General features: G+C 36.7%; 2 protein-coding genes and 1 long non-coding RNA gene across 4 annotated transcripts in view; 2 read left to right on the top strand and 1 right to left on the bottom strand.

The window, feature by feature from the left end:
• LOC116169877 (protein Wnt-5b-like) overlaps positions 1 to 10,241 on the bottom strand; it is a gene marked incomplete in the record, with an annotated part of 302,692 nt that overhangs the window by 132,404 nt on the left and 160,047 nt on the right.
• The window catches only part of LOC116169926, a 307,419-nt gene that overhangs the window by 186,055 nt on the left and 111,123 nt on the right, over positions 1 to 10,241 (top strand). The window lies entirely within an intron of this gene.
• LOC116169906 (abdominal ganglion neuropeptide L11-like) lies at positions 6,641 to 7,627 on the top strand. Of its 2 annotated transcripts, none has more exons than XM_031486123.1 (5): positions 6,641 to 6,762; positions 6,843 to 6,941; positions 6,988 to 7,059; positions 7,110 to 7,182; positions 7,444 to 7,627. In XM_031486123.1, the coding sequence occupies exons 2-5, from the start codon at positions 6,847 to 6,849 to the stop codon at positions 7,528 to 7,530; spliced, it is 327 nt and encodes a 108-aa protein (XP_031341983.1). In that variant the 5' UTR covers positions 6,641 to 6,762; positions 6,843 to 6,846; the 3' UTR covers positions 7,531 to 7,627. The 2 variants fall into 2 exon arrangements, with proteins under 2 accessions (XP_031341983.1, XP_031341976.1); XM_031486116.1 differs by having other exon boundaries at positions 7,098 to 7,182.

Genomic DNA, 10,241 nt, shown 5'->3' with positions numbered 1-10,241 from the left:
CTCATGGGAACTCGTTCAACTATTACAAGAAATTAATTTGGAAAAGTATAGGGATTACCAAAGAGATGGCGCAAATGTACCAATTGCATACACAAAAGACAATTCCAGATACTGGATCATTGAAGTACAATTGCTCTACAAATCCTACATCAAATTGCACATTTTCAACTGCCCTTTAAGGAAAATTGAGGCGGACGTGGCTATTAAGTGCATAAATTAAAATGTTATTTTGAATGTAGTTTCGTACGTGGCGACATCTCATTGGAACTGGATCAACTATTACATGAAAATAATAAGGAAAAGTGTAGGGATTACCAAAGAGATGGCGCAAATGTACCAATTGCATACACAAAAGGCAATTCCAGATACTGGATCATTGAAGTACATTTGCTCTACAAATCCTACATGAAATTGCACATTTTCAACTGCCCTTTAGGGAAAATTGAGTCAGACGTGGCTATTAAGTGCTTAAATTAAAATGTTCTTGGGAAGGTAGATACGTACGTGGCGACATCTCATTGGAACTGGTTCAAAAAGGACAATTCCAGATACTGGATCATTGAAGTACAATTGCTCTACAAATCCTACATGAAATTGCACATTTTCAACTGCCCTTTAGGGAAAATTGAGTCAGACGTGGCTATTAAGTGCTTAAATTAAAATGTTCTTGGGAAGGTAGATACGTACGTGGCGACATCTCATTGGAACTGGTTCAACTATTAAAGAAATTATTTTGGAAAAGTATAGCGATTACCAAAGAGATGGCGCAAATGTACCAATTGCATACACAAAGGACAATTCCAGATACTGGCTCATTGAAATACTATTGCTCTACAAATCCTACATGAAATTACACATTTTCAACTGCCCTTTAAGGTAAATTGAGTCGGACGTGGCTATTAAGTGCTTAAATTAAAATGTTATTGGGAAGATAGATACGTACGTGGCGACATCTCATTGGAACTGGTTCAACTATTACAAGAAATTATTTTGGAAAAGTATAGCGATTACCAAAGAGATGGCGCAATTGTACCAATTGCATACACAAAGGACAATTTCAGATACTGGATCATTGAAGTACAATTGCTCTACAAATCCTACATGAAATTGCACATTTTCAACTGCCCTTTATGGAAAATTGAGTCGGACGTGGCTATTAAGTGCGTAAATTAAAATGTACTTGGGAAGTTAGATACGTACGTGGCGACATCTCATTGGAACTGGTTCAACTATTACAAGAAATTGTTTTGGAAAAGTATAGGGATTACCACAGAGATGGCGCAAGTGTACCAATTGCATACACAAAAGACAATTCCAGATACTGGATCATTGAAGTACAATTGTTCTACAAATCCTACATGAAATTGCACATTTTCAACTGCTCTTTAAGGAAAATTGAGTCGGACGTGGCTATTAAGTGCTTAAATTAAAATGTTCTTGGGAAGGTAGTTACGGACGTGGCGACATCTCGTTGGAACTGGTTCAACTATTTTAAGTAAATAATAAGGAAAAGTATAGGGATTACCAAAGAGATGACGCAAATGTACCAATTGCTTACACAAAAGACAATTCCAGATACTGGATCATTGAAGTACAATTGTTCTACAAATCCTACATGAAATTGCACATTTTCACCCGCCCTTTAAGGAAAATTGAGTCGGACGTGGCCATTAAGTGTTTAAATTAAAATGTTCTTGCGAAGGTATTAACGTACGTGGCGACATCTCATTGGAACTGGTTCAACTATTACAAGAAAATAATAAGGAAAAGTATAGGGATTACCAAAGAGATGGCGCAAATGTACCAATTGCATACACAAAAGACAATTCCAGATACTGGATCATTGAAGTACAATTGCTCTACAAATCCTACATGAAATTGCACATTTTCAACTGCCCTTTAAGGAAAATTGAGTCGGACGTGGCTATTAAGTGCATACATTAAAATGTTCTTGTGAAGGTATTTACGTACGTGGCGACATCTCATTGGAACTGGTTCAACTATTACAAGAAAATAATAAGGAAAAGTGTAGGGATTACCAAAGAGATGGCGCAAATGTACCAATTGCATACACAAAAGACAATTCCAGATACTGGATCATTGAAGTACAATTGCTCTACAAATGCTACATGAAATTGCACATTTTTAACTGCCCTTTAAGGAAAATTGAGTCGGACGTGGCCATTAAGTGCTTAAATTAAAATGTTCTTGTGAAGGTATTTACGTACGTGGCGACATCTCAATGGAACTGGTTCAACTATTACAAGAAAATAATTCGGAAAAGTATAGGGATTACCAAAGAGATGGCGCAAATGTACCAATTGCATACACAAAAGACAATTCCAGATACTGGATCATTGAAGTACAATTACTCTACAAATCCTACATGAAATTGCACACTTTCAACTGCCCTTTAAGGAAAATTGAGTCGGACGTGGCCATTAAGTGCTTAAATTAAAATGTTCTTGTGAAGGTATTTACGTACGTGGCGACATCTCATTGGAACTCGTTCAACTATTACAAGAAAATAATAAGGAAAAGTGTAGGGATTACCAAAGAGATGGCGCAAATGTACCAATTGCAATACACAAAAAGTAGACAATTCCAGATACTGGAGTCATTGAAGTACAATTCTCTACAAATCCTACATGAAATTGCACACTTTCAACTGCCCTTTAAGGAAGAATTGACGTCGGACGTGGCCATAAGTCTTAAATTAGAACGTTCTTGTGAAGGGTATCTACGTACGTGGCAGACATCTCATTGAACTGGTTCAACTATTACAAGAAAATAATAAGGAAAAGTATAGGGATTACCAAAGAGATGGCGCAAATGTACCAATTGCATACACAAAAGACAATTCCAGATACTGGATCATTGAAGTACAATTGCTCTACAAATCCTACATGAAATTGTACATTTTCAACTGCCCTTTAAGGACAATTGAGTCGTACGTGGCTATTAAGTGCATAAATTAAAATGTTCTTTTAAATGTAGTTACGTACGTGGCTACATCTCATGGGAACTCGTTCAACTATTACAAGAAATTAATTTGGAAAAGTATAGGGATTACCAAAGAGATGGTGCAAATGTACCAATTGCATACACAAAAGACAATTCCAGATACTGGATCATTGAAGTACAATTGCTCTACAAATCCTACATGAAATTGCACATTTTCAACTGCCCTTTAAGGAAAATTGAGTCGGACGTGGCCATTAAGTGCATAAATTAAAATGTTCTTGTGAATGTAGTTACGTACGTGGCGACATCTCAATGGAACTGGTTCAACTATTAAAAGAAAATAATTAGTAAAAGTATAGGGATTACCAAAGAGATGGCGCAAATGTACCAATTGCATACACATCAAAAGACATATTCCAGCTCCTGGATCATTGAAGTACAATTGCTCTACAAATCCTACATGAAATTGCACATTTTCAACTGCCCTTTAAGGAAAATTGAGTCGGACGTGGCTATTAAGTGCATAAATTAAAATGTTCTTGTGAAGGTATTTACGTACGTGGCGACATCTCATTGGAACTGGTTCAACTATTACAAGAAAAGAATAAGGAAAAGTGTAGGGATTACCAAAGAGATGGCGCAAATGTACCAATTGCATACACAAAAGACAATTCCAGATACTGGATCATTGAAGTACAATTGCTCTCCAAATCCTTCATGAAATTGCACATTTTTAACTGCCCTTTAAGGAAAATTGAGTCGGACGTGGCTATTAAGTGTTTAAATTAAAATGTTCTTGCGAAGGTATTAACGTACGTGGCGACATCTCATTGGAACTGGTTCAACTATTACAAGAAAATAATAAGGAAAAGTATAGGGATTACCAAAGAGATGGCGCAAATGTACCAATTGCATTCACAAAAGACAATTACAGATACTGGATCATTGAAGTACAATTGCTCTACAAATCCTACATGAAATTGCACATTTTCAACTGCCCTTTAAGGAAAATTGAGTCGGAGGTGGCTATTAAGTGCATAAATTAAAATGTTCGTTGGAAGATAATTTCGTACGTGGCGACATCTCATTGGAACTTGTTCAACTATTAATAATTAATAATAAGGAAAAGTATAGGAATTACCAAAGAGATGGCGCAAATGTACCAATTGCATTCACAAAAGACAATTACAGATACTGGATCATTGAAGTACAATTGCTCTACAAATCCTACATGAAATTGCACATTTTCAACTGCCCTTTAAGGAAAATTGAGTCGGACGTGGCCATTAAGTGCTTAAATTAAAATGTTCTTGTGAAGGTATTTACGTACGTGGCGACATCTTATTGGAACTGGTTCAACTATTACAAGAAAATAATAAGGAAAAGTATAGGGATTACCAAAGAGATGGCGCAAATGTACCAATTGCATTCACAAAAGACAATTACAGATGCTGGATCATTGAAGTACAATTGCTCTACAAATCCTACATGAAATTGCACATTTTCAACTGCCCTTTAAGGAAAATTGAGTCGGACGTGGCTATTAAGTGCATAAATTAAAATGTTCTTGTGAAGATAATTTCGTACGTGGCGACATCTCATTGGAACTGGTTCAACTATTACAAGAAAATAATAAGGAAAAAGTATAGGGATTACAAAAGAGATGGCGCAAATATACAAATTGCATACACAAGACAATTTCCAAATACTGGATCATTGAAGTACAATTGGTCTACAAATCCTACATGAAATTGCACATTATCAACTGCCCTTTAAGGAAATGGCCTGTAGAATCCATAATTTCAAACAGTTCCAAGATTGGGCTACTAGTTCAAAAGTTACAGCCCTTTGAATTTTTTTTTGAAATTGGTTTCTAGTCTATAACTTTTGATTGAGAAGTCTGATCGAAAAAGTACGAATTGATTTGGATTCTACGCACCAAAATTAATAAGAAAAAGTGTTTTCCCGACAAATTTTGGTGTAGTCGATTTTTGGTAAAAAAAAGGAAGTTTATACACTGCCTTTTTTGAGGCGCGAAAAAAAAATTGTCTCAGATCGACCCGGAAAATAAATTTTCTTATAGAATGTGGCCTGTAGAATCCATAATTTCAAACAGTTCCAAGATTGGGCTACTAGTTCAAAAGTTACAGCCCTTTGAATTTTCTTTCGAAATTGATTTCTAGTCTATAACTTTTGATTGAGAAGTCTGATCGAAAAAGTACGAATTGTTTTGGATTCTACGCACCAAAATTAATAAGAAAAAGTGTTTTCCCGAGAAATTTTGGTACAGTCGATTTTTGGAAAAAAGGAAGGTTTACACTGCCTTTTTTTTCGGGCCTCAAAAAAAATTGTCTCAGATCGACCCGGAAAAAAATTTTCTTACAGAACGTGGCCTGTAGAATCCATAATTTCAAACAGTTCCAAGATTGGGCTACTAGATCAAAAGTTACAGCCCTTTGATTTTTTTCGAAGTAGGTTTTTTGGCTGCAACTTTTGATTCAGAGGTCCAATCGACAAAATACGAAGCGTTTTGGAATCTACGAAGCTAAATTAATAAAAAAAAGTGTTTTTCGCAACATCCACCGTCAGTCCATCCAACCGCCCACTCCTTCTCCGGACAGTTGGGGTATGGTATGGAACATTCTCTCGTCTGAGGCTATAGCTGGGATATAGTCTGAACCTTTTTTAGAATTTTATTTAGGCGGGATGCAGAGGAGGTGAACTGCAAAAACTCTTTAATACCTATCTAGTCTCTGACGCCTCCTAATAATCCTTCTTATACGGCTTTAGGTTTACGTTATAGCCTCCTCGTCGGCTATAGCTTTGCCCTACTTTGCCTAATTGAACAGCTTGCCCAACTGATTTTTCTGCTTCTCGAGCGTCCTGCAGCACCAAGGATGGTTAACAGGGCGCCTTGGCAGTCCTGAGACGACATTCCTGTTCAAATGACTCCACAATGGAGTTGGTGTAAGATCTACTTTATTCTGTAAGTCGGCAGAACCCGGGAGGTGTCCCCGTAAAGGGTGCTCTCTAAGTTTTTCTCCAAGGAGATGTTTTTAAAAGGGAATATCCGTTACCTTAGGGTTGCGATAAACCTTTTGGACGGCTCCCTTACAGTTAATATGAAATGAAATTATTCTATGATCTGACATAGTCGCTTCTGTGGGTTCTTAATGTGGTCTCAGAAAGATGATGCCAGACTGAGATCAATCACAGTCTGGATTCGGGTAATTACGAACGTGGGTTCGCTGCCCTGATAATAGTAATAAGGGCGGCAGAAAAATCTTTTGAGGATGCTACAGTGCTTTACCCTCCCACGCACAATACAATGCAAAAGTAACAGAAATGGCCGACTGTTCCTAGGCTCCCAAACCCCAAAGAAACCTCGAAATAACACGAGGATCAGTCTGACAAAATTTCCGAAATTAAAATTCTCTTACAACTTTTTTCGTTCACCTACACGATTGCAAAATACCCACAAACCTGTTACGTTCAAATCTTATGTCACATTCTTTAAAATTGCAGTCTACAATAACTCATCGACCTTAATTTATATACTAATAGCGACTACCTATTTGTTACACTATCAGTGTACATTAAACACCCCATAAAGTAGTTTAGTTTTAAATTATTGCTACCGTCGCGGCGGTGTCCGTCCGTCCGATTGCGCAGGACGCGGCACTTCCAATATAAGCGCGAGATTCAGTTTACAATTTTAGTATCGGCAAGTTAAGTGTCTGATGTGTGTGTAGTTTGGAACTAATTAAGTAACATTTTGAGCGATTTCAAAGGAAAAAGGTATGCACTTCCACGCAAATCTACGTCAAAATCTGATGCAATCTCAGTGTAAACTTTAATAAGATAGTCTATTCTTGCAGTTTTATGGAGTATACACAAAAGGCGACTGCCATATTTTTGCTTTTGATCATTTTCGGCCTCATTTCGAACAGTTTTCAAACGAAGAAAGTCAACTGCAGGTGAGCTCAAATGTCGAAATTTGCTTTTTCGAACTTGATCTTTCAGAAAGTATGTGTACGCACCAGTTTGTCGAGGAGTTCAGGCAAAACGGGCACTGCCAGCGCTGGACAATGAAAGGTATTTTTCTGTCGGGTTTTTTAAAATATTTAAAATAGTATTTCAATTAGAGAACCCAGAGGCCAACCCATCACTTCAGAGCTCGACACCATCATGCACTGGAAAGATAAGGACAGGGCACACGTAGGTATCAAAAACTTTTATGTATGCTAATGAAATTCATCACTTGCAAAACAGATTCATTAGTTTATCGCAAGTGCAAAATATGTAAATCGCGGGGTGGAAAAAATCTTTATTTAGACTTCGTCATTGGAAGGAATTTCTCGGGCACAGGGTTTATTCGTGGCTAGGTGACGGACAATGTACTCTGGGGTCATAAGTCAAAAAGTTTTGCAACAACATAATATATTTGTAATGGTCTATCTAATGTTTATTTATTTTCAGGGATATGATACTCCCCCACTACAACTGCTCTTAAAAAAGCTGAACCCTGGAAATTCTGACTACGAGTACGTAGAAGCCAACTATTAAACAAAAACAACTTCTGAGGAAACCATCAGTATTAAATTTGTATTATATTTATTATACACTAATTTATTGTTGCAAAAAGTAAAGATGCATTGACTGATGTATCAGTTTTCATATTGCCTAACACGTGTGCTTTGGGTATCGCTGAATGTTATTATTTACTATTTTCATTTACAAACGCAATTTCTCAATTGCGTAATCAATCTCCTCGCCGAAAAATAAGTGGTTTTCACGCACGGATTGGATATTGCGATGCACAATGCATGGGCCTAATTTGCATAACACCTTATTAGTATGATTATACACGTTTTGTTGATCACAATTTCTTGAATTAAATTTTGTGCCCTTGACGTAATCGCACCTACCTATTGAACCATGATCTGATTGATTTGTGAGACACCTTTTGTTTTATTAAAAACTGCAGACCATAATACAGTGCTATTTATTAAGAAGTAGACATAGCTAGGGATTGATGTATACTGTTTTTCCCTATGTCTACCTTCAAAAGACATCATCTGAAGGGCGCCTAATTTTATGCATCCAAAATAACTTTTTAAAACAAACATCCTGACTGTACCATATTAATTATATTTGAATATTGTTGCTTTGGCTCAAGAGAAAATGAATCTCTACCGTTCTTTAAACTGTTACCAGCACTATACCAATTGACTATATCAACTTCTTCATCAGTTGAATACATCGCACACGAACGAATATAAAAACACAAAATAATTTGATTTTAAGAAGTGATTTTGGTTGCATAAAATTAGGCGAAGGATTTTGTCTTTTGAAAGTAGACATAGGGAAAAGCAATATTAATAAATCAATATGTCTACTTCTTAATAAATAGCTTTGTATATTAACTTCTACATCCAAATAATTTGCTCTAGCTGTATGAAATCGCTTTCGCTCCTAGGTACTTTTAATTTGATACAAACCCTTATTTCAAGTAAGTACCTATACCTATTAATTCAGGACTGCAATCGAACATTCACAAATTTAGTTCCAAATTTGCACACTCACAACCCCAATTCATCTAAAAACAATTATTATTATCGAGCTACTAGCGAGTTCATAATTTTGCGGTGTCAGTCCGTTACCACGATTTCTTGAAAACGGATGGACCGATTACAATGACAGATGCAAGTGTACTCTTTATCATATTTTAGATCGGAGTTCTTGCATTGGTAAATGGCATTCGTTCTCTGGAGACAGAGGAATACCCCTAGATCATGCTACCTGAAGTCATGAAAGCGAAGACGAATTGTTGGGTCAACAAACCGAATTGGTTGGATAATGTGCGGGCAAACAAAGCGTACGTGGTACATACTATGGTGGTACCTACCAAAGCAGTCAAACATTGGGCATGGTATCAACAATGGAAGAAAAAAACCAACTATCTAAATACAGGGAAATGGAAGAAGCAACAGTGGCTAAGGGGGTTCAATGCAGAAGACAAGTCCACCAGCAAGTACCTACCTACCAAATCGACGTTACCAAAATTGGAAATGGGTGCAGCAGTACTAGTAATAAAAGGTACTGAAGAAACAGAAGCCTGGATCAATTCTATGATCACATCAGTAGCATGGCTAAAACCAACCGCATGGAAAACTTTCGGGGGAAAGCAATGTGCAGCCAGAAAATACAAGTATGGCTTCAAAAGGACAATGATATTATGTGCATGCAGTGGACCAAGTATCTCGAAGAACATAACAGCATGCAAAGTAAAAGACAACACACTATGGAGAAATAGGCCAATAAAAAAACAACTCCAACTTTGACCATGGAGGCACTTCTTGGACTAGACTAGAGCCTTTACACTTTCAGTTGTGGATGGGTATACAGGGTGCCCATTATGTATGGAATATAGTATATATATCTCGGTAAATATCGAATATATACATCATTTTTCGATATGAAAGTTGTTTAACATTTTCCCATAATAAAGCAGCATTCAGTTGTTTTTATTTCAGAAAACAAATGAGTAACGAAAAACAATTGAATTTTTTTTAATAGCAGTGCACCTTTTCATTAGGCTCATTTGATGATTTTTTTCTCTTTTTATTATGTAAACATAAATGACGAGAGCGTATTTTTCTCCTATGAATGGTGGGTTTATACAATCATTATCATTATTTCACTAAGCTCAGGATGGTTTCATTGGTTAGCAAGTACCTTGGTTCCTATTGGTTATTTCTTAATTATCTATGATAGTGAACTAATAATAATGAAATTGGCACTGCGTATGCGCAAAACAATAATTTGAAAAGGTCGTTAGTTTTACTTATATTCGTAGTGTGTACATATAAAGTTTCATCTAAATATCTTAATAAATAAAAAAGTTAGTATTGCACATGCGTTAAACCAAATTTTTTGACACTGCGCATGCGCAAAACCAAAAATGTCTGTACGCACGGAATCCTTGCTTCAAGCCCTTTCAAATGAGCCCCATATCGCCCAATCCGGTTCAGTTGTGTAGAAGTAGTACGTGTGACGGGCGGACGGACGGACGAGTGCAGCCAATAGCCATTTTGCACTTTGAAGAAAATACGCTCAAGTGACTTTGCAGGCCTTCGGGAAAAATGTTCTTATGTGCAGAGTTGGTTGCCTATAGCCACGGCGCTTTATTGTAGGCGAACTTGGATAGTTTAGTCTAATAGCAATTAGAGTACACTGTGGGTATTCTTTGCTAATAGTTAAAGCTTGTTCTGGAT

The sequence above is a fragment of the Photinus pyralis genome, unplaced genomic scaffold (assembly GCF_008802855.1).
Source record: "Photinus pyralis isolate 1611_PpyrPB1 unplaced genomic scaffold, Ppyr1.3 Ppyr1.4_LG1, whole genome shotgun sequence".
Taxonomy (NCBI): Eukaryota; Metazoa; Arthropoda; class Insecta; order Coleoptera; family Lampyridae; genus Photinus; species Photinus pyralis.
The sequence above is the reverse complement of the archived record's forward strand: the minus strand, read 5'-3'. Positions and strand labels throughout refer to the sequence as shown.

Coding starts and splice junctions, on each gene's coding strand:
- LOC116169906 (XM_031486116.1), top strand. CDS start 6,847: ATGGAGTATACACAAAAGGCGACTGCCATATTTTTGCTTTTGATCATT. Junction 6,942..6,987: donor ACGAAGAAAGTCAACTGCAG/GTGAGCTCAAAT, acceptor TTGATCTTTCAG/AAAGTATGTGTACGCACCAG. Junction 7,183..7,443: donor AAGATAAGGACAGGGCACAC/GTAGGTATCAAA, acceptor ATTTATTTTCAG/GGATATGATACTCCCCCACT.